The sequence below is a fragment of the Buteo buteo genome, chromosome 4 (assembly GCF_964188355.1).
Source record: "Buteo buteo chromosome 4, bButBut1.hap1.1, whole genome shotgun sequence".
NCBI classification, from domain to species: Eukaryota; Metazoa; Chordata; class Aves; order Accipitriformes; family Accipitridae; genus Buteo; species Buteo buteo.
In genome coordinates, this window is record NC_134174.1 from 46595085 (window position 1) to 46618749 (window position 23665).

Here is a 23665-nt window from a genome sequence, read left to right on the forward strand (position 1 = left end):
ATTTTAGTGAAACTGAGAAGCAGAGTACAGAAAGTGCCCGAGTAGGGTTCTTGGTGGCTTATTTTACAGCAGGGACTTGTGCTGTTGAGAAACTTGCTGCCACCTGGTGAGCCAAACAGGGAAGATCAGCCTAGTTCACAGAGTCTACCTACATTTAGTTTAATGGCAAACACGCAACTTCACCGCCCAAAATTATTTATAGTGTTAAACAACAGCTTCCCTTTCAAAGCTTATTAAATTCCAATTGTGAAAAAAATTGCTACAGTCTTATCTACTGAATTGTGAAGAAGAAGATTGGCCTCTTTAGCAAAAAGATAAACGGTTGCGACTGGGGCTGGTTTTCTCTTAGAAGGAGGTAGGTCTCTTCTGGTTTGAGTCTGGACACTTTTTGAGAGGAACAGTCTCATAAACAGCTTTCTTTTTTCTAACAGTCTAGAAACAGCATTGTGTTAGTTACATATAAAAATCAGGCTTTTCAGATGCAGGATAAACAGTATCTGTTCATTCTTTCCTTGCCTACTTTTTGCTACAATTTCATTATCAATCATTCAATTTGTGTTACCCATTCAACGACAGGTATCTTTGTTACTAGAATGTAATGAAAATAACTTTTTGCTGTGAAACAGGTGAATATCACTAGGACATAGAACCCTATTCATCTGGTCATTTTCTCATAGTAGTAGGATGTACAAGCAAGACTTAGTCAACATTCTGCTTTGAATGACAAGTGAAGTGGTGAAGATTTTTTAGTCACACAAAACAATGTAGATGCACTAATATGCTTTAATTATTAAATGGTAAGCTTCTTCACTTGGAAGGAAGTTTGCTCAAGAGCAAAGAAACAAGATCCAAAGCTTATAGAGAATCTTGGGTCAAGCTGGGAAAGCTGCTGACAGCAGTGGATACCTGCACCAAGGGCGACCAACGTAATGCAGAGTGGAATGTCTTTTAGTCTCCCCAAATCAACTTCTATCTATTGTTCGCATTTGGAATATTTAGTTTTAATCTGACCCAGGAATTTTAAACCAGTTTGTATTTCTGAGTTTAATGTGAGAAAAAGTTTATAGTTTAAAGTCAGATTTAGGTTGACAAGTGAAATGCTCGGTAGACTTGGTATCTGTTATTGTTTTGCAAGAACCTTTACATACGTGCTGTGTAAGAGTGAAAGGTTTGCCGTATTAGAATGAACTCTACCAGCCCTAGCTATTTTTGTTTGAGGGATAATAGAAATAGGGTTTTGCTATTTGTATGAGGATGTCCTATAACACAATTGTGATTTGATAAAGTGTTGCTTAGAAATGTTAGGAAACAGATTGCTAGCTGCTGGACTTGAAGCTTCTGTTATGTTTGTGGCTGGGGGACAGATTCACTGTGGCTTTCTAAAAAAACAAATGCGCTATTCAAAGCTGTTCTTTTCAAATCCTTTGAAAACACCCACATAGTCATTTATATTGTTGAGGTCGCAATTGCTTTCAGTTTGGATTTACACCTGTTCTGTAGTGTTAGCATTTAGATACTGGCTTTTGTCATTGCTCAGTCATTTGCTGTATAACCCACTTCTTTACAAGGAGATGCTTCAAAATTAGATCTGAGATGATTTCTCCTTTCCATTGCTGCCCTAAGCATAATGGTAACTAACCACTAATAGTAACTCATTTAAGAAATTAAATAGGGGGGTACAGTCAGATTCTGCCAAGGTCCTTAAACTGTCAGTGTAACGTGACTTAAACTGAGCACTTGCGTGTTTTTCAACATTCCGATGGAAAGACATTAAAGAGGGGGGGTGTAAAATGCTTCACATCACAGCCTCAAGCTTTTTTTGTCATCCAGTTAGCTCAGCAGTTGAGTTTAGGTATTTCAAGAAAGTTGAGTGCTGGAGATTCAGCTGAGACAAACAGTTTAATCATGTGGGAGTCTGGCAGAGGGGAGGTGGTTTTGTCTGGGTAAAAAGGACTAAGGCTTAGGGCTAATAGACAAGATACATCTTTTATTATACAATAAAGAATATTACGTGCTGTAAATTAAGGCAGTTGTAAGTGCAGCAAGCTTATTGAATCATCAGGAAGGCATATTTGATTATACAGTTTAAAATTATTCTTTTACACACAAGGAGAGTCAGTGACTGCATAAAGCATGTTACATGTCCTTCAGTTGGTTTTAAAAAAGAAAAAAACCAGATAATCCTTTTCTATTGACCAACAATTGCCAGCAGCAAACGTCGGTAATCACCACTTGTATCACTTGCTATCATTGTAGCCAACGTCTTCTGATACATTTGTGTGAACATCTGTTTAATTTGCACAAGGTCAATCTATGCAAAGAAAAAGAAAGAGGCACGAAACTTGAAACAGTGTGTGATTTTAAGTCCTAGATGGTCAGTCACCCCACATCTCCGCCCTCATGGTCTAGAGAACACATGCCAAGGGTGAAATGTGCAACTGATTAACTCTGCAGGTCTTACAAGCCAGCTGGTCCCTCTAAGGACAGGAGCAGCTCCCAAAGCAGAGAGGCTAGCGGTTGCTTCTTGCTTTGTTAGGACTACTATCCTGATTCTTAACTGCTGAAGCTTTGAACTTGAGGTGCTTATCTGCTACATGGACAGGCAACCACAGTTAAGAAGGAAGACAAGCAGTATTGCTATCTAGCCAGACATAATTAAGTTACTATATAAAAGCTGGCTTTAATACAAATAAAAGCTTCCATAGCTGTGGAAATCATGTATTGCAATGAAGGACTACATGAATAGCTTTCCACTACATGTGACATTTACAGAAGAGAATGTTTCTTACCTCACTGCGAGTGACTATAATTCTGATGAGGGTAGAATCATCTGTGCCAGCTCCTTTCATAGAATAATAAAGTCTTTCTGCAAAAAAGGCTGGGCGATTTAAAGCACATTGCACTGCAATAAAGTATATTTTTAGGATTAGTTCCAGTATTGTATGCTGTATAGCAATACCTGGCAGGACCAACTCTGCATTCTTGCTGTAGACAGCTAGAGGTAGGTATTGGTGAAGATGCAGTTACTGTGGATGACAGGAACTGTTTTATAGACCTGAGTTTAGTTTCAAGCTGACCAAATGAGTTATTCCTTCACAAGAAAAGTTATGGTTATTAACAGTTAACTTCTCTGGAAGTGCTTCTGAAAGCTGGCTGAAACCTTAATTCTCAAATAGGTAATTTAAAAACAGTTATTCTCCTTGAATAGGTGGTACTAGGATACAAGGTATTTTACTCATGTTGCATTGCTTAGAATTTCACTAGAAGTACAAAAAAAAGTACAACTGTAAAGAGTTCTCACTGTAGTAGTTACAGAATGGATCTTGTTTCAGATAGATTGTTCACTCTCAGAGATGAGCCTTTCTTCTCTTACATGATTTGTAGAGCTGAATTTTTCCTATAAAACTCTTTAGCAGAATATAATCTGGTAAGTTTTTGCTTATCCATTCTGGCTACAGAAGTGCTGTCATTTTGGAAAGCACTGGTAGGACTGGTGTCTGCAGATATACTATTTCTAGTAAGTCATACTGATTTTCACTGCCAGCAAGTTGTGCTAAATTTTAACTGCTTTACTACAGTAAACCAGCAGGAAAAGGTGAATTCAAAATGGGTCTTCTATTTTGCTGAAGTTTTGCTTAACAAATGCTGAGCTTTTGGGGAGTAGGTGGTGGTAGGGAAGAGGAGTGGAAAGGGAACTGTGCCTAAAGTAGTTTCATGTTGGTTGTGAGATCATGTGTGGGAGTGGTTCAGCTGTCTCTGCTGAGGTGCCACACAACCAGAGTCACAGCTCTGTTACCCTGGTACTCGCATCATTTTGCAGAGCTCTGAAAAGCGCTAACAAGTGACCCTTGTTTCTGTGTAGTTGCCTGCCTTCCCAGAAGAGTGATAAGTAGGTTCCTGTGTAGCCTTTTCTTGTTTCAAACTGACTTCTTCATGGTGGATGCTTATTTTCTCTAGTTAAGTGTAAAGTGCATAATTTGAATAACTGAAGTTACTTTTGTGCTAGCAGAGTCTCAGATAGTGTGTTCATCTGCCATGTGGCCAGCATCGAACTGGATTCTTCTTCAATTAAATTTACAAGGTTTAATTCCTACAGGATAAGGGGAGGGAAGAACGTATCACTTACCAATAGTCTTCAAACCACGTTCCACGTTTCCAGAAAATTCTCGGTCAATGCTGCTTAATAAATCACGATTAGCAATCTACAAATAAATGAGATTAATATGTGGATAATGAAATGCAGTAACAACTGGAATCTTAATTTAAAATACGCTGACCAAGCTCGTTTGAAATCAGTGAAGAACTCCTACCCTGGAGTATGCCTCAACTGTTGCTTTCAGTTGGGGAAAACTTCTGCTTGCCAGAACCATATTAAAGCAAGATTCATCAGTCCCAAGTTTTCCTTCGCCTGCTTGGTACAGACGCTGAGCATCTTCTTGAGCTTTTTGATAATCCACAGTTTGATTCTCATCCCGATTACCCTAAAAGCAAAGACAACAGATATCAAATGAAATTACATAGAGAAGGCTATGCTGTAATTGCTTGCATTGTAGACCCCAAGCGTGTATCTTCAAAGCCTGAAGCAGAAAGAGCAATACCAGTTTGAAATACAGTACATCACTTTAAAACTACTCTTTAGTTTAGTATTTCTTGTAGGCAACAAATAAGTGGCTCAGAACCCTATCTGTAGGGTATGCTTTAAACTGTAGATACACTGACTTAGATAATTTCACCCCTACATACCATCTCATAGTTCTAATTAAGTAAGTATTGTACTTAATTCTCTATTTTACTTAATAATGTAAGTTTTCTCTTGATTTGTTTGTTTCTAGGCTTCAAGTTGCAAAGAATCTTCCCAAACTAATGAATTACCTTACTGAATATGCACACCTGAAGCATCTCAGGTCTTCTATTTTACTTAGAATTTGCTAATTCCAAGTAAGAATCTCTCCAGAAGGCACTTACTATAGTTGTAATATGTCAGTAGGGCTTATATGACACTTTATGTGCTTAGGGTTGTTTTTTTTTGCTGCCCAGTGCATGGATGGATACTGCTAAATATACTGGCTGAGTAGGCTGAATACATGCTCTCAAATGCTGTTGTATCTGTAGTGGTTAATATAATATTTAAATGATGTGGTTGTCAATTACTGTAAAGTACTGGATTTATCAAAATAAAAATTAGCAGCATGAGCTTCTCAAGGTTTGCTTTCTTTTGGATTTTGACTTTTTAAGCCAAATAGCTGAACTCTCACAAAGGTAGAAGCAAACGAGATACAGAAGCGTCATTGATCAGAAAAATGTGGGAAGTTGCATTAGTATGTATTTTTTCCTAAACATGGATGACTCACTGCAAGTTACTATTCTTCAAAGCAAAAAGAACCCTAATAAATTATATGCAATAAGCAAGCTCCAGTGTTCACCTTGAGTTCAATAGTAGCACCTCCCTAATTCTGGTGATGTGAAGGGAGTATGGTATGGTGTGAGTTGGGAGGCAAGTTTTGCCCTGCAGTGCCTCTTAGCGTGTTCATAGGGATTCTCACAGGTATTCTACATACCATAAAGGTTATCCTATTCAGATTCACCCAAGTTATTTTGTTAATGTATGCAAAAAATAAAAAGCATCTTGCTTCAACAGCAGTGTGGAGCACTGCTTTATAGTACCATTTGATCGCATCTGCACAATAAAGTATTTACACATAAATTCTCTGAGATGAATACAGGGTGCTAAATTAGGTCACATAATTCATCACAGATTTGCAGATAAGAAGTATCTCTTCCTTGAGGAGGGTCATATGTTGTCATTAGGGAATGGCCCAGGGCTAATTTCTTAAAAACCTGGCTGTTGCTAAGCATACGCAGGCAATTTATTTACGGAGCCATTATGACTACATGCATCGAAGTCAGACTGTACATCATTATCTTACCAAAAAAAATAAAATTAAAGCTCACTTGGCACATAGATATAAGTAATCGTTCAAAGTGTCCTGAAGTGTCTGCTCTGATGTCTTGTTCGATGTCCCTTCCAAATTCTGATTTATAGCAGTTCACTATTTCTCTTATTTCCTGGTTTGTCCTTGTGCATAGGATCTCAATCAGCACTCTCTCCTGAGTGCCTGCTCCCTGTAGGCAGAGGAAAAGAGGGCGTAACTATGAAGCACTATGTATTCAGTTTTCTTCAACTGAGAAATTAAGCAGTCATCTGTTATTTCAAAACTTAATACAATCTACAGTGTAAGAACAGTATCCTTGCAGTGTGAAAGCACCAAGTCTTCTGTATACTTAAAATGGAATGAAGATTCCTCAAACATTCAGTTCTGCACAGGTTCAAAAAAATACCCCAAAACTATACATCCACAACAGGGACATAAGCCAAAGTTAACTGGAAAATGGTTTAGGAAGGAAATTCTTTGGCTTAATCTGGAAACATCCTGGAGGAAGGTAGAGCCTTATGATAATCATTAAAGCCAAAGATTCACACGTAAATTCTGTTTTGGTCAGCATACAAGTGTGTTCCCTATTCCAAATTTGACTGCTTCCTCAACATGGAGCACCAGCAGGAACTTTCCATAGATGCTTCCCTCTCCCCGGAATGAAAATTAACTGGGAGTTCTGTGTACAGTGAGACCTTACTGGCATGGTCATCTCTATTCAGGCAAGGATTAGATGGGAGTGGATCTGTGTGAGACTTCTAGGTAATGTTGTATTATAAATTTTTTTAAATGGTCAAGAGTGGCTATTCCCTCCACTAAAGCCAGATCTTCATTTAAGCTCCATGTTCTTTAGAAGGTCTGCATTCATACATTCAGCATTTCCAGTATCAGCCACATGCTAGCTGCTGCAGCTCAAACAAGCAAGAAATTGTGGTAAACTGGATGTACCAGTTTACCCGAGTTAAAAGTTTAAAGCGACTAGCTCACCTAATCTTTGATGCAGTCTTAATACTTGAACAGATACACACATCATCTGACTTTAAGAAAATATTTTTTCATTGTTGGCCTTTTGAAAAAAAAAAAAGGGATAATCCAAAAATATCTTCCAGTAACAATGATGTGTTCATAGTAAGGAGAGGTACATACCTTCAATTTAAACAGTGGTTACAGTTTTAATGGCACCCTGGCCCTTTCTATGTTCTAGCAAAAATTATGACTGAGTGGCAGAGAACAATGTTCTGCCCTGCAGCATTTCATCCTCTGCTGGATGGACAGCTGCTCTGAATTGGCTAATCCTGCAGAAATTGGCTGGAACTGGGGGACGCAGCAGGAAAGAATTTTAAGCCCCACAGTCCTGAAATTTGTTTGCCACTACAGGATTTTTCAACAATGCAGGGATCAGGTATTTTCTTTTCCTAGATGAGCATTTTAAGATGGTTTTAAACTATTTCATTCACAGGAATACCATACCTTCATTGCATGACGTAAACTCCAGGCATCGTAGTAGGTGCTAGGCATAAAGAGGGCTAGAATCAATTCTTCCACATTTCCACTTAACTCAGACTTCAGATCTTTAATTAAATCCTGTTCAATTATAAACACAAAAAGGGCTTTGGAGAGTGTCAGCCATGTAGATTATATACTAAAAAAAAAAAAAATTCAAACCAGAACTTACTTTTGTGACTGATTTCTACCTTTGTGCTGTTTTTCCTGTAAAGCTTTGGTTTATTTCTTATAAAGAACTTTATCTGAAACTTTGACAGCTCAGCTCTTCTCCATTATCTCCTCACCAGTTAGGACCTAGTCAGGTCCTGAAAAAAGCTACAACTATAAAATTTCACTTCAAGTTGCAAAAATGACAGAGGGAAGAAATTAAATTATCTCAGGCTTTTAATGACTAACCAATCCTCAACCAGTTTCTCAGTTTGTTTCTTATGAAAAAACAGATTTCAGTGCTGGTTTGTGTGCATAAAAAACTCAGTAGTTTCAGACACTAATACAAGGACAGTTTAAGCTTGATTATTTTCTATCTATCAAGCATTACAAAAGCAGAGAAGCTTCTTGTTTGGACAGGGACAGAGCCAGCCCCCAAGCTTCTCCCACCCCTGCTTCTGCCAGGTATCAGGGCAACACTGTGTTAAATACCAGATGTCCCCTGGTACACAAGGAGTATAACCAAAGGAAGTGCATTTTTTAAATGCCCAAACCACTCCCCAGGAATAAAATGCAATCAGGCAGTTAAAGCAGCAGCTGAAAGTTTGATTTTGTTTACTGATTCAAAGAACTAGTGAACATACCTTGCCATACATAGTCTTGAAAGCTGCCTTGATTTTTTGCCTTTGATCATTGGAGCGGTTAGCAACAACATTTATGATAGCCTGCTCATCAGTTCCTTGGAAACAGAAGGGCAATTTCATGTAAGAACTCATAATAATCCCTCCAAGACTATGCATTTTATAATCTTGCATTTGGGCATAGATACATAATAAAAGACTACCATTTAAATCTACCAAATTTTCTATGTAACTTTGTCTACTACATTGCCCAAGTCATTTTGAAAGTGTGACTTCTGAAAAGCTTGGGGAGAAAAAATATGTGGTTAAATGAAAATTGAAGAAAAGGACAAAATGGCATTAAGAAGTTAGCTCAATAGAAATTTAAGCTTCTATTGTTTACTTACCAAACCCCTTCATAGCTTTGCGTAGAATTTCTGCATCCCTTCCAGCATCAAAGTTTGGAGCAGCTTGAATTGTGCCCTGGGTACACTGAACCATTGCTGCAGGCTGAAAATAAGAGTCACATGTAACTAGCTGTCCTGCACAATACAAATTCAGATTAAAATCACAGCTTTGGAATTGGTACTTCAGAAAGTGTTGTCCATTAGTTCCCTATTTTTTCCTCTAACACAGAATCAGGGCGACGTTTAGTTGTGTTGAACAGCTTTGGCCCACCAGTGCCAAAGTGATACTTTTACCCAATTGTATAGATAAAGATCTACTTGATGAGCAAGTACACACAGATATAGGGTTATGATTTTGTTCAGGTTGTACTGAGTGTAGCTGGGAACTCTTGCTACACTCCAGCAATTGTTGGAAACCACTTGTAAAAACATTAAAACTACAGAAGCCACATAAGATTCATTATAGAAGAGGATACAACACATACCAGACCAGGCATTGGTGATGGTGCCTGTCCACCAGGATATCCTACTGAAAATAAATTAAAGAACAAGATAAAAATAATTAGTTAGGTCCTCTTATTATGTAAATGCTATCTAATCTGAAAATAAAGCCATCAACAGATCTACCACTGCACAAACCATGTTTCCTAAGTAATGATACCTAGCATGATCAGTAACTGAACTTCTTCCCCTTGGGAATGATGGGAAGAAGCAATCACAGACACATTCTGGTACATATGCTAGCAAGGCAAGTCTAAAAATACTGAATTTACTGGTGCTGTGGGAACTGGAAGGATCTCTCTTTGACAAAAGCCAAGATAGCCCATGCAAATGAAGAATGTGTGTCCTGTGTTATTTTAAAGTCATATTATACACTTCAAAATGTCTAGCATGTAAATGTTAAATATTAAGAATTCATTGGTGCAAAAAGAATTGAAGGAATCTCATTTTGTGATCAAAAGCACTGTGAATACCAAAGCTACAACTACATTTTTTTTGTACTGGCATTTTATCTAGAATATAGATGTACCGTTTTTATCATTTTGACAGCAACTTAGTTATTATTAGAATTAACAAAGCAATCAGTAAAAAAAGGGGGTTGCTGCTCTGAATTTCTTGCAAACACAACCGACGCATTCCAGGACAAAAATCATCTTGATGGTAGCTGACCGCTCAAAGCTTTAAAAACTGCACCATTTTTAAGCGATGGTGTGCATTCTCCTTTCCACTTCCCCCACTACGCCAAGGATCACCATGAACACACAGAGCTGAAAAAACTCATCCATTTCTTTGAGATTAACAGAACAGCTAGAGACTTATTGAATGTGGACTCTGGATTTCACAGGTCTCATCAGATACTTGTAGTTTGAAGAAGGATAAGCACCTAAACCACTACATCATGACCATTAATCAGTGACAGCCATCTCTTTTGGATGTAGTTCCTATAGACATGGTTCTCATCAGCCCTTCAGTGGTCTTGTCAAGAAAGGTGGTAGGAGGTGTACAGCATGCAAACCTCAACAGCTAGAAGTAACAAAGATAAGGGCCTAAATTCTTACTACCTATCCTGGGATCTCTTGGTTTAACCTTGGATGCTTAAAGTTTCTTATATATGACATACCTGGAATTTGTGCTGGTCCACCTCCAGCATAGCTTTGGGCAGGAGGCTGCGGATAGCCACCAAAGCCAGGGCCAGCAGGAGGCACACCAAACCCAGGGCCTATAGGAGCTAGGAGAAGAAGAAAAACTTTAGCACACTATAATGTTTTGTACTTGGCTTCTGATACAACACGAGCCAGGTTATTGAGCAGAGCTATGCAAGAGACTAATTTCTCTGTGTCTGTGCAGTGGCCCAAATCTGTCCCGGCCCTGCCATTAGCATGCAGATATTTACTGCTAGATAGCAATCTGGCTGTCTGCCTACATGCTGCTGGCTAAACTGATCGCTGAACAAAGCTGCTTTTCTTTACTACATCTACCAAGCACAGGGAATGGTTACACCAGAAATCACTCCCGAGGGGCACTGTAACAAAAGATCTTACCTCCAGGATAAGGTGGCATTCCTCCAGCCTGGGGAGCTCCAGGGTAGCTCCCAGGGGCAGGATAGCCCCCCGGGGCAGGATATCCTGCTGACCCTGGATACCCAGCACTTGGTGGTGCTGCAGGATAAGTCCCTCCTCCCGCTGGAGGGTATCCTCCAGGAACTGCGGGATAGGAGTACTGACCAGCTGGTGGATAGACAGACTCTTGTCCTGTCGGCTGAAACACAAAAATGGGATGTCTGTATACCTGCTAACAGGACATTAGAGTAAAAAACTCTCAAGCTACCAAAATGTCCACGTGTAAAATGATGTGAATTATATCATTAGATTCAGCACTTGAAGCAGCTGCAGCAGAATTCCTGAAGCCTGGATGGAGGTCTCCTGGTTGAGTTTTCTGATGTGTCTCCCATGTTGACAGAATCAGAGTGCTGCAGGGTGGAAGGCACCTCTGGACGGCCTCTGATCCCATCCACTTCAAAGCAGGGCCAGCTTCAGCATTAAATGACGTCACGCAAGGCCTTGTCAAGTTTTCAGTATCTCCAAGGAACAGTGAATCCACAGCCTCTCTGGGCCCCTGTTCCAGTGTTTGACCACTCTCATGGTGAAAAATGTTTTCCTCAAATCAAATTACAATGACAACCTGCAGTTGTTGCCAGCTGCCCTTTCACTGTGTACCTCTGATAAGAGTCTGGCTCCAATGTCTCTATCACTCCTCCTTACGTAGCAAAAGACCAAATAGATCTCCACTTAGCCTTCCTTCCTTAGCGAGCAGCCCTCCCTGGACATGCTCCTGTTTGTCCATGTCTCTGTTGTACTGGAAGGCCACAAATAGACATGGTATTCCAGATGTCGCCTCGTGAGCACTGAGCACAGAGTAATAATGATTCCCCTCGACGTGCTGGCTTCGCTCTTCTTGCTGGAGCCTCGTATGTCATTAGCCTTCCTCCCTGGGGACATGCACTCCTGAGCCACATTCAACTTGGCAACCACCACAACCCCTGGTCCTTTACTGGAAAGCTGTTACTTCTATCGTGCATAAATGAGAGGTGAGCTCAGCTAGGCTTGCTCTCTATGAATCATTAGATGCTCACCTCCTGTTTTTATAGGACTTTTAAGAGCTTAGTATCTTTGAAACTTCTGCCTCTCTTGCACAACCAGTATTTTCAAATGTTACATGGTGAGAACTTACAAGAGGTGGGGTTGTTTTTTTTCCATTTCCTTTGGAATCCATGTTATAAAGCATGGACATTCAATGACTATGTGTGGACCACTGAGTCAGACTGAACACCTATTACAGGTTTTAAATAAAAAGAACAAGTCAAACATCTAAATGCCTTTGTTTTGCTACATGTGTGACTTACCAATCATACCACAAAGGTTGCTGTTAGCATTAACGTATATTAGAAATATTTACTCAAATGACCAGGATCTCTAAGGGAAAAGCCTGTATCTTAAAAGTCATATACTTGATCTTAAAAATCAGGTATTTAAAATCAGCTTCATAACAAAGCATAATGCAGGGACTCATTACTCACTTGCTGGGAATTATCTTTACTGACTAGCTTTAGAAATACAGGTCACACATTACATACAGTACACACTCATTCTTGAGCCCAGAAAACAGAAATAAGCTGCAAAGCATTGAAGTCTAGCTCAAACATTCTCCTCGGGTTTGGTTGCCCCAAGATTTCTACCCCCAGATTACTGTGCCTAGGCTATGTAATATTCTCTTCCCTAGCGGTACAGTCTAACCTTTCTCTGCCAGGCTCAACAAAAAGATTTTAATGGAATTTAGATTCACAAATCCAAAATTAGGATCCTCAAAAGCCCTGCTCAGATAACTATCACTATTGCAGAAGAAAATAATTTCACATCATTATTTTTTTGCACTGGTTATCACTTTGGGCATCATCAATGAGACTAGGAAACCCAGAATCATTGATACCAAATCTAAATGGTCTTTTAAATCAATCCATTGAAGTTAGCTATATTTTACATGCTAGTTAAGAAAAAAAGTATTTTGAGATGTAGTTAAAAATAAATTACAGCTACAATCATGAGGGTTCAGCAGAACCTTGAGGGGGGAAAAGAAATCCTGGAGTTAAGAAAGTCTGGTTTCTAACACGTTTGTCTTTAGTTTGACTGACTTTAGTGTTTCAGAGGGAGTAAGGATAAACTGTAAACCAAAATAATCGGACAATTTATTGCATGTATTTATATGCATGTATTTTTATATATTGCATGTATTTATATATATTGCATGTATTTATAGGTTTTCAGTATCTTAATGAGATCCAGGCTGAGCTCCATGCTTAAATCTGGTTCTGTACTACATAAAACACAGAACATATAAAATTCCCACAATTACAGTATGATCAGTGCCATACTAATAAAAGCACACAGTTGCATCTAGCTTTGAAAAATGATGCAGGCATATCAAAAAGACTGCAATGTCAGCCACACCTGATACATTCCAGCCTTCCATTAAGTTTCATTGGAATTTTTAGTCCACCCAGTCATGAGCTGAAGGTGGAACAAAGTCCTGCGGCTGAAGGATAGGGGGTCAAAGTCAAGATACGGTGTCCTTTATCCTCAGAAAAATATTTACTTGGTGTCGTATGAAAGCTGGGCTACTTGAGTAAAGCATTCCAAGCTCTTTCTGAGGCTAATGGCCACTGAAGTTTGTTCAGCATCTCTGTAAATCCTGGGATACAAGTATGCAGAATATTTGGTAGAGACTGTGGCAGACTGGTTCAGAGATTACCTCTGACCCTGTATGTAAAGACCCTCATATTTATGTAAAAATTACTGATACTTTAAAAAATTACTTGCCGAGATAGTTAGCTATATTAAAAAACCCCGAAACTCACAAGACAAAGATAAACTAAAACAAGACCAAACAAGCAAAAACCTTTTTGGAACAATAGGCAATGTTAAAAAAAAAAAAAAAAAAAAAAAAAGTCTTAAACTTCTTTCTTGGAATTCTTGTGAGACAACTGTAAAGTTATCCTTGGGGATATATAGACGAAAACAAAGACCATAATCTCTAGAGAATACTGTATGTGAACTGAGAGCTACTATTTACACACACAGACAGCATAGTAAGAAGGGATATTCACAGAATATAAATACATTAGGAATGCAGCATATTCAAGAACCATACTTACAGGATAACCAGGGAAAGCAGGGTAGCCACCAGAAGGGGGATAGCCTGGGTATGACATTCTGGGGAAAAAAAAAAGGTATTTTCACTGTCAGGGGACTATATATGAGTTTGTAGTAGTTATTTGCTTGCTAATTACATGTTAAATCACTTGGAACAGTATGTTCAGTAGGTTTAAAATTGCTCAGGAGCACTTGTAAGCTATTAATCCCACAAAACCTTTCCTTTTTTTCATACACATGACCATAGCAAGCAGGATTCAGAAGGGAAGCATCTTCGACTTTGTAATTAACTACCACTCTTATTTAGGGTCAGATAGACATTGAAGCATGGTAAAGGCTTGAACCTCCCAAAGGAACTCTGAAATACAGGATACACTTCGAGGTGCCAGCAGGAGGGGGCTGAGCCCTTTGTCAGAACAGAAACAGAAGGATCAGGCTAGAGCAGGGCCCCAGTCCTGCACTGCACTAAGCACCTGTCTCCCATCACCCTGCACTTCTCCGTTCACAGGGTAGAAACATGTAGTCCCCCAGCATTACCTCATTTGTGTAGGAGATTTCTGTTTCCTGTCAGTAACTGTTTGGTTTAGTCCCATTTTTAATAGAGGGGCTTGGGGAATAGGAACAGAATGGGACAGAGATCATCTCCCATGCTGCCAACTAGTTGGGCAGGGAGTTTTGAGGCCATTAGCTAGGTTACGAAACATTTAATGGCAGGAAAAAAAATGATGTTAATGCTAACCAGCCAGATTCCCTGATCAGGGCCTAGGAGTTACTCACAGCATGTTTCTAAGACAGTATGCGCCTTAGCTGCACAGATCAAAACACATGGGAAATACAAAAATGGATGCAGTACAGCGAATGATTATTCATATTTCTAGGTATTCACTGAACAAACCAAATGGATTTGAAAGCAGAATTCTTACTGGGTTGGACCATTAAGGCAATTCTATGACCACTAAGGTCATAGAATTAAACATCTGAGACTTAATGTGGAAAACATTAAAACTTTGTGTAGGTTAGTTCAAATAAGAGCCAAAACCAACTTGTAGAGAAGCACAGCTATGCATTCTCACACTGATAAACTTGGATTATCACTTCCAAATAAACAAAGGGAGAAAAACAACATGAGGTGTATTTGTAAATCTATGCTTTAATCATGAACACTGCTAATGGCTATTTATTTCCCTAAGAAGAAACACCTTAAACCAGTACCTGTACAGTATTAATTACTGACAGCTGCTTGAATGGACTTTAAATTTGGATTTCAACAGCACTTTTCTTTTGGTATTTCTGATTTCAACACTAACTGTAACTCCTTTCAGGAACAATATGACCAGCAATGCCTCCTTCTGATTTCAGTTTCATTCTTTCAGCTTACAGAAAAATATTGTGTCAGCAATACTGAGTATTAAAAAATGAACAAAAACTTCTTCAGGTTTTCAGCTTAATGTAATTCAACTAAAGTTACGCCATTAAGAAGACAGTATTGTAAAGCCTGTAAAACTTGTTGAGGTGCACTGTTATCATTTCCACTGTACAACTTACTATGCTTTTTGTGATGCAAAATCAACAGCTGCAAAAAGTTGAATTTGTACAATAAATGGGACCCAACAATCTTTTAACCATATTAAAATATACCAAATTTTAGACTTATTGGTAAGGTACTTAATTTAGAATGAATTTAAGCTTTCAACTATGTCTCTGATTTACTAGCAAACACATTTTGGCAAAAAGCTTTTTAAGGCGTGAGTTTCCAACATCTTATTTTCAAGCAAACAAGCCATCAAGGCTATGCCGTATTTTTGATTAGCAAATTAACCACCCATGTAAACCTATGACTTACAGTGCACTGGTAAATTGTTTAACACTTTCCTTACTTTTGTGATATTGGTTCCTTTTCTGGGAGTCAGTTTGCAGTGTGAGTTCTTTTGAGCCAGGTACTGGGAATCATGGTATTTCCTTTAATCATCACCCTCTTAACAAGACCTTGACTCCTATTTGTCATTCTTCTGAATTACAAAAACAAAATAAAAATGTTTTCTTAGCATTTGCTTGATCTAGCTGATTTTTTTTTCTTTTTTATTTGAAAATTAAAAAAAAGAGTAATAAAACGGTCACATAAGGACCGCTGCTTCAATTACTTCAGGCCTTTTATAATAGATCAGTATATGGTAAATTGGGCTTTCACACTTGCTTCTGACACCAGTTAGAAGAGTCTCTTCAAAACTTACTATGACCAGACAGCAATATTTACTGAAACGTCTTTCAGTATGTAGGTATGTTTTCCAGGAGATAAATTAAGTCACTTACACAATATTAAGTACTTGGTAAACATTGGACTGCCGCTGCCATAGCACATGGTCTCACTTATCTCAAGCGCAAGCATCCTCAAGCAGAACAAAGGCTCTGATAATACTGCTTTTATAACCGGAACAACATAAGATTTTCCCGTCAGATTTTAATTTCCACCCCGGACAGGGCACGAGGCGAGGCCCTGGCAGTGGCGGGTCACAGCCCGCCCGCGGGTGAGTCAGCGGGCGGCAGCGGGCGGCAACTCCCGCCGGTTCTCCTCTAAGGGCTGAAATCGAAGTCTGAGGGGGGACTGTCTCTTTCTGGGGGGAGGGCAGGCGTAGCTCTGACGGTGTAACATCAGCGGACGTGCTATACTCGGCGTGTTGCCCAGGAGTTCAGCAGGTAAAAACAGGGAAGTCTCCGCTCTGCTGCCGCTGCCCGGCCCGGCCCCCACGGGACCCCCAGGCCCAGCCCCCCACACACCAGGGCAGCGGAGGAAGAGGAGGAGGAGGAGGAGGAGGAGGAAGCACCGCCCGGGCCGGGCCCGCCCCGCGCACACCTGCGCCCCCCGCCGCGGACGCCCCCGCCAGCACCACACCCGCTCCCGGAGCCTTTAAAGGACCCCGGTGGGACCGCCGCAGTCCTCCACCCCGACCGGAGCTGGCCCTGCCCGCTGGGCGAGCCACCGCCTCCCTCCGCTTTGGGGCGGGAAGGGCGGTCACGGATCGCCCTGGTCTCTTCCCGCTCCCTCAGCCGCCAGCCCCGGGCCGAGGCGGCGAGCCCTCCGGCCAGGCACGGCTGCGGGCGGAAGCAGGTACTACTCTGCTTACTTCTCCTGAGGCGACCGGGACCTCGTCCCCGCTCCCTCGGGAGGACAGGCCCCCCGGCCAGGGGGGTGCGGCGCTCTGGGGCGGGCCGGCGCCTCCCTCGGCCGGACACCTGCCTAGCCCCGAGCTGGCGGGCGGCCGCGGCTCCGGGAGCCCTGCCCCGGGCCCCAGCACGCCCGTGCCGCAGGGCGCAGCGGGGCTGGGGCCGAATCCCCCGTCCCCCCCGCCCCCGGAGGCGGTGTGTGAGGCGAGGGGCGCGCGAGTCACGGCCGGCCGACTCCTCCCCTTCCCCCCTCCAGCCGCCTCACCTGAGGGGAAACGTGCGGAGCCGCCGGCGTCCCTCCTCGCAGCTACACCGCAAAATGGAGGCTGTGGGGCCGGGCGGCACCCGCCCCGCCCCCGGCACCGAGCCCGCCCCGGCCCGGCCCACGGGCCCCGCACCCCGCGGGCAGGGGCGCCGCGCCCGAGTCCCCGCAGGGCCGAGGCGGGCCGGCAGCGGCTCCCGGTGGTGATCGCCCAGCTAACCCGGGACCCCTTTCCTATCTGTACAGGTTTGCCCCGTCTTGCTGAAGGAAAGCTGCAGTATCCCCAATTCTCCTTCCAAACGGCTGAGAGGTAAGTTCAAAGACGCAAGTGCCACAGAAACGCACAGCGACTTGCCAGCGGAGCTGTGTCAGGGGAAGCATTCAACGCGGGAAGAGCCAGGTGATGCTACCCCACGGGAGTCCTTTAGCCACCTACCTGGGAAAGGATGGGAGAAGTCCACACTGCAGTTTCCCTACAGCACCACTGCAATGGAGTTCAGCCCTAATGCATGTAGCTCTAAACCGAGTCTCGTTATCCAGTAACACGAGTCTTTAGATCAAGATCATCATCCAGTAGCTGGCAGGTAGTTAGCCACCGGAACAGTGTGTAACAGGCAAAGCATATAAAAGATGTAAGTGGAGCTGGAGGAGTTGCTTCTTTTTATGTAGTTACTCAAGATCAGGATCTAGGTCCCAAGAGGGCATAAAGGTAGGATTGTCCTGACTACTACATACCTTTCTCTAGAAAGAAACCTTAACTATAGTTATTTATATGCAATTGTGGGATGTGCACTTAGTGTTTTGTTTCTGTCTATTGCAATGTTTATTCATATTATACTTGGAACAGATGCTATATATACATAGTACTTCCTTTACCTGGTGGTTAATTATTCATAAGAGATTCTGACCAGCAAGATACAATTTATGAAGGATCCACCTACGATATTATGCACCAGTTACTTGAGCTTATTCAAAATAACTTCCTACTTTTTTAATGATAAACGTGCTAGCAGTTCAGAGGCCATTAAAATGCAAACATTTTTTTCGTGTAACCTGGTGCAGCACTTGAGCTCTAGATGAAACAACAGCCACTGTTCTATTTGTCTATAAAACAGCATTAAGTGCAGGCAGCAGAAAATAGGTGGGTAATAATTTACCATGCTTGCCTGCTTCAAATGAAAAGCACCTAAAGCCACATAAAGAATCCAATAAATGACCTATCTTCAGCAAAATTGGGCTTGTTCTCCCTTGTTTGCCCGGAACACATCAAGAGCAGCTTTAAGAATTTAATCCTCACAGCATTCTTCAGCTGACACTCCCAGTGTATGTCTACTTTATTTCACCTCTGTTAAGCACATTTCTTTCAGGACAGGTATATATTTAAATCCCTGTTTCCATGGGAACCAAGTACCTTTATAAAATACACAATTCTTTATCTCTTCCATTTAGTGGACTGTTTGGATTTGAGCTATTCGGGAAAGGAACAATCTGTTTTCACAAACAAGTGGGAAAAGAACTAGAAAACATTTTAACAAAAAGGCATATGTCTGAAGAATCTGTTAAATGTGTTGCATGTTTATATGTTAACAAGAATATCTGGAATTACTTTTTTAAAGCATGGAATGGAACCATTGTGGTCATCTAACTTATACTCCCTGTATTTAAGGAAATCCTTTGGCTTGTTACTAAAGCTAGAGCCAGCACATTTAGGAGAGCTGCTAAAACCCCATGCAGAGTCAAGGCAAAATCTCACTATTAGAAAATTCAACTTTAGTGAAGTTGGGAGACAAACTCTTGCTCCTCTCTTTTGTAATATCTTTGCATCTTCTGCTAAGACATGATACTAGACAGAATTCTGGTCTGGAGGGTCTTGGCTCTCAACTACATAGTCATGCTAGCTAAGTGCTATCAATAGAGCTGAAACAAAACTTTTTTTTTTCCAGAGTGGTTTATTGTTGGTGACATAGGTCACTAAAGCATTGCTGCTTCTCTGTGCTATGTATCCTGGTTGGAACATTATTTCCCACTTAAATAATATGAAGCATTACTTTTGATGTTTTATTTTGGCCAATATAGTTAAGTTAAAAAACCAAACCCACCAAAACCCAACAAAACTTTCCCACAGTTTGTCATAAGCAACAAGATCTGGTCTGCTTTGAGCGATAGGTCAAAGTACAACAAAGCAACAGGATACTGCAGTGATCCAAGTCTAAATTATGTACTAAAAATACTTTTCCTGTTACACTACCTTGTGACTGCAGTAATTAAAATGCAAATAGTCAAAGTTAGCTGTTGAGTTAACCTTCCATGTGCACAGGGAGCAGAGTAAGTTCCGTTCATTTCAGGAAGAACCATGTGTTTGGTTAGCTTCTGAGAGTCACAACCCAGTGAGTCATGTTAGGGCTCCACCCACTTGTAGTCCAAACATCAAGATTTCATGCAAACCTTAAAAAGGAGTTGCCACCAGTGTCTCTAGGTCTGTTTGGTGGAACCACACTAAAAATAGAAGCTTCACCTTTCTACAAAGCACAGAAGGAGAACAGCAGGCTGTTCTGCTAGGCTGCTTAAAAGAGCAGTATGTCCAACATTTTTCACTACCAACTTTTTAATCCTTAGGATTAAACCCCATGCATTTCAGATACAGATGGCATATGTCCACAGGTTCACAAAATCACACACCAAAACACTACTTCCTCTTTGCAGCAGACTTAAGTATTCTGCCAAGAAATTTAAATGACTCAACTAACAAGGCAAACTTAGTGACCTTCACCCCAGTATAGGGAAATAATCACCAAATGAAATTGTAATTCTGGCAGTGAGAATTTTTTTTTTAGGTATCAAATTGCAGATAGCAAATAAAAAGTTCGTTATTCTCAACAATATAGACCAATTAGTCTTATCTCCACTTTTCAAGGCTTACAACCAAATACATGGTTTATCAAAGATCAGTCACTGGACATACTGGGTCAATTTGACACAATATACATTCTAAATGAGGAATTCAGTATAAGCCACTTGGACATCCACAGAAGGCTTGGCAAGAATGCATAATTAAACTACAGATGACAGGAATTAGCATGAGCAAGGATAAAGAACTTGTAAGAAAGAAGAAAGGCTATGTTGAAAAGGGAATTTGTAGAATTCTATTAAGTTGGTCTGGGATCAATTCCAAGTTTTTTCTTAACTGAGTAGGGCATAAAAGTTAGGAATAAGCTAATGATACCTGCTGACAAAACTGTGAGGTGTCACCAATACTGAGAATAATCCAAACCAGGAGAAATATGTGGATCTAGATTTTTTTTTAATTAAAAAGTGTCATAATGCCAGGTCATGCATTTAAATTAATAATTTTCTTGGCAAATTGGAGTTCCGCTGCAAATGACAGCAAGGGCAAGAGACTGGCATGCTCAATCACACTACATGATGGATAACAAGAAGCAAAGAAGGAATTTATAACAGGAAAGTATTAATATATTCTTATATTTATTGACTTATATGCTGATATGGGTATGGTCTTTACCAACTCAGGTTCAAGAAAGGCTAAAATTGAGTTTTAAGTGGGCAGCTAAGTGATCAAAGCATAGACAGTGCGTCAGAAGAAAGGAGATAAAGCTTAATATGTTTGGTAAAATGAAGGCTACGGTATGATGGCTACTTATGACAGATTATGTATAAATACCAGGAAGAGCATGAAATAAGAACTTTAGTAAGGACAAAGGAGTTATTTAGCTATATTTAAAATAGAATTTAAGATATGGTTGGTCAAGATGGGAAAGAACTAAATTTGTGATTCAGGAAACCCCTTCTAAGGTAACGTTAGTGGACACAGGGAACCAGAGAAGATGGCAACAATGAAGTGTCTGTTAAACACACCAAATTAGCAGCATGAACTTCTTTCCCTACCCAGAGAAACGCATAGTATTAATGCTTTTCTTCAGTCACATGAATTTAGAATGTAAAATTTCAATTGCTTTTTAGCTTAACCAGCAAACTAACAGCAACACAAATACAGTCTGCAAGGACTCCCCTTAGATCTTACTCTAATCCTAGTCACCACCACTGCCAGAACTGTTCTGTGCAGCATCAATCCTAAGTACCTGATATCAGTCACAGGAAACCTGACTGTTGTGTACTGCTTATCCACTGATATCTCTTGAAGAATCATCTAAATGTCATCTGCAAGCCTTGCAGCACAACAGAGCACAGGGAGACTAATTGCTATCAGGTATCTGCAGTTTCCATTGTGGTATACCACCTTCTTTCTACTACTGAGACTGTCACCAGTTAAGAAACACTGGAGCATTAACAGCATCCTCCTGCAATTTTAAGAAGGCATTTCTGTTAAAGGTAGATCATCCTGCAAGTATTGATTTTGATAAGTAACACAGAGTACTTTCATGTGCTTGTGGGTTTTACATGCACTTGCTCAAAGATGCAAACAAGCACAGTCTTACTCCGCTAAGATGTCAGAACAAAGCGTAATGTCTGCATGCTAATTAAACTGTGGGTTGTCAAAGGTCACCATGCTCACTTAAAAAACCACAAGGTTTCATTGCCTCTTTGTACTGCCAAGAGATGCTTTGCTGAAACTCTGTTCCTTTGTTGAGGCTCATGGAGATTACATGTCTGAGAAGGGTCCAAGGCAGCAAGGTGGACTGATTTTATACACTCCTCCACCTTTTCTAAGTACACAGTATACCAAAAGGGAACAAGAGAATCAATTGTAACAGTAAACTCTGTTCTGAATATTGTTATGTATACTGAGGAAAAGAAGCTTTTAAGGAGAACTTCATGCTGAGGTAAAAACCCAAGATCAGCTCAACTAAGCCAGGATACAAAAAAGATCTTATCAATCATCATTTGAGCAATTAAATACTTGAGTGCTAGGAGCTGGTAACAGAGTCATTTAAGCAAGGTATTTTAAAGCCTTGTCAGGAAATATAGAAATACTATATAAATATATATAATATTATATAATGTATAAAAAACTATATAATATATTAAAAATACTTGTCAGGAAAACATGCACATTGCCAGAAATAAACATGTAATACAGTAATGCCCAGCAAAGTTGTACTCATTCAGAGAAGCCATCTAAGCAAAGAAAAATGCTGAACATGTCACAGAGGATAGAAAATTTTTTATTATATTAGTGAGGGCACTAATATGACTAAATATATTATACAGTGTATACAGAAGCATACCTAGAGCACTATCTGTCTTGACTATTTAAAGCTAGGCTTTGTCAAAATTATTTGGAGCAATGCATCTTAAAGAAAAAAGGAAAAAGTGCCCTAATAAATCCAAGAAATCTGTGGTTTACAAATCAATAGCAAGTTAAAGCTTGAAATCCTTGGTGATGCTTCTTGACTCCCAAGCTTTTCCCACTAGATTTTCTATTGAACTTCAAGTTTTTAGATAGATTTCTGTAAAGTGGAACTATTTGAATAAAATACCTTTGGGAATTCCCATCTAGATTTTCAAACTCCAGAGAAGGAATGCCTCCTAGGTAATAATACAGCCTGGGCTTTACAATTAAGCAAAATGATGCATTACATTTGTGTTTGTAATATTGTCCTTTGTAAGAGTGGCCACTGAAATTTGAAATCAGGCATTCAGAATTCCCAAGTGAAAGTAAGGTTCACAATGTGCCATTCACCCAGTAAAAAAAGAGACAGAATGGATGGGATCAGATACAGAGTTTTTAAAAGGGCAACTATTTTTTTCTACTCCAATTCCAGGCATTTATCACTGTGCTCTCTGACATCATACAACCAAACCTATGGATCGTGGCCTCTTCTGACACTTCTACTTTGCAGTGAATCTTTCCACCTATGAAGACATAACCTCAGTCCCTTATGACATATCATCAGTAGTCTTCAGGTACTTGCAAGGACTGGCAAATTCCACAATACCTTTTCTGTATCAATGATCACAAATTGATCTTTCTTCTCAGAACATTCCATTGTGCACAGCAGCTTATTAAATAACATAGCTATTCAACTCAGAGCATTTAAAATCTTTCTTCTTACATTGTATCAGTTTTCCTAACAGGGAATGGCAAGAGTTTACTGCAGAGGAGAGATCAGGGAAAGAGTATTATGCTTTTTTGCAGTCAATTACTGCCTTGTGACTTATCCAGCTTTGCTGCTTGCTCTTTTCCTCCACTTATTTCAAGGCTTACTTTAAAAACTACCTTGACCTGAAAATTTGTGAAATAGTTAAATGGCTGGTTATGAATATTAAGTTTAAAGAGGAGAAGGGAGAACAGAACATTTTTATTCAGACTAATAAAAAACAAGAGCCGAGTTTTAACACTTATTTAATGCTCACAAATAACATTTTCAGAGAGATAAGAATCTTTGCTACACTTTCAGTTTTCATTTACCTTGTCCTTGCAATTAGAATTTACCACTGAGTC

General features: G+C 40.2%; 2 protein-coding genes and 1 long non-coding RNA gene across 14 annotated transcripts in view; 2 read left to right on the plus strand and 1 right to left on the minus strand.

The window, feature by feature from the left end:
* Positions 1 to 5190, plus strand: part of PPP3CB (protein phosphatase 3 catalytic subunit beta) — a 51113-nt gene extending 45923 nt beyond the window's left edge. For all 9 annotated transcript variants that reach the window (XM_075025814.1, XM_075025804.1, XM_075025806.1 and 6 more), the window contains one exon: positions 4833 to 5190. The gene's annotated coding sequence lies outside the window, so the exon portion shown is untranslated. The remainder of the gene's footprint in view (positions 1 to 4832) is intronic.
* Positions 1968 to 17327, minus strand: ANXA7 (annexin A7). 4 transcript variants are annotated; one of them, XM_075025818.1, is made up of 14 exons: positions 17248 to 17310; positions 15698 to 15829; positions 13823 to 13880; positions 10656 to 10872; positions 10235 to 10342; positions 9099 to 9142; positions 8614 to 8716; positions 8231 to 8325; positions 7404 to 7517; positions 5953 to 6123; positions 4311 to 4481; positions 4127 to 4202; positions 2790 to 2902; positions 1968 to 2311 (listed from the first exon to the last, which is right to left on the minus strand). In XM_075025818.1, exons 3-14 carry the CDS (start codon positions 13877 to 13879, stop codon positions 2189 to 2191), a joined length of 1392 nt encoding a protein of 463 aa, XP_074881919.1. In that variant the 5' UTR covers position 13880; positions 15698 to 15829; positions 17248 to 17310; the 3' UTR covers positions 1968 to 2188. The 4 variants fall into 4 exon arrangements, with proteins under 4 accessions (XP_074881919.1, XP_074881920.1, XP_074881917.1 ...); XM_075025819.1 differs by lacking the exon at positions 15698 to 15829 and having other exon boundaries at positions 9099 to 9139; positions 17248 to 17327; XM_075025816.1 differs by lacking the exon at positions 15698 to 15829 and having other exon boundaries at positions 17248 to 17327.
* On the plus strand, positions 16623 to 23107 carry LOC142030160 (uncharacterized). Its single transcript, XR_012650114.1, has 3 exons — positions 16623 to 16926; positions 17491 to 17554; positions 22986 to 23107. It is a non-coding gene; the product is annotated as an uncharacterized LOC142030160 (long non-coding RNA).
* The last annotated feature ends 558 nt before the right edge of the window (positions 23108 to 23665 follow it).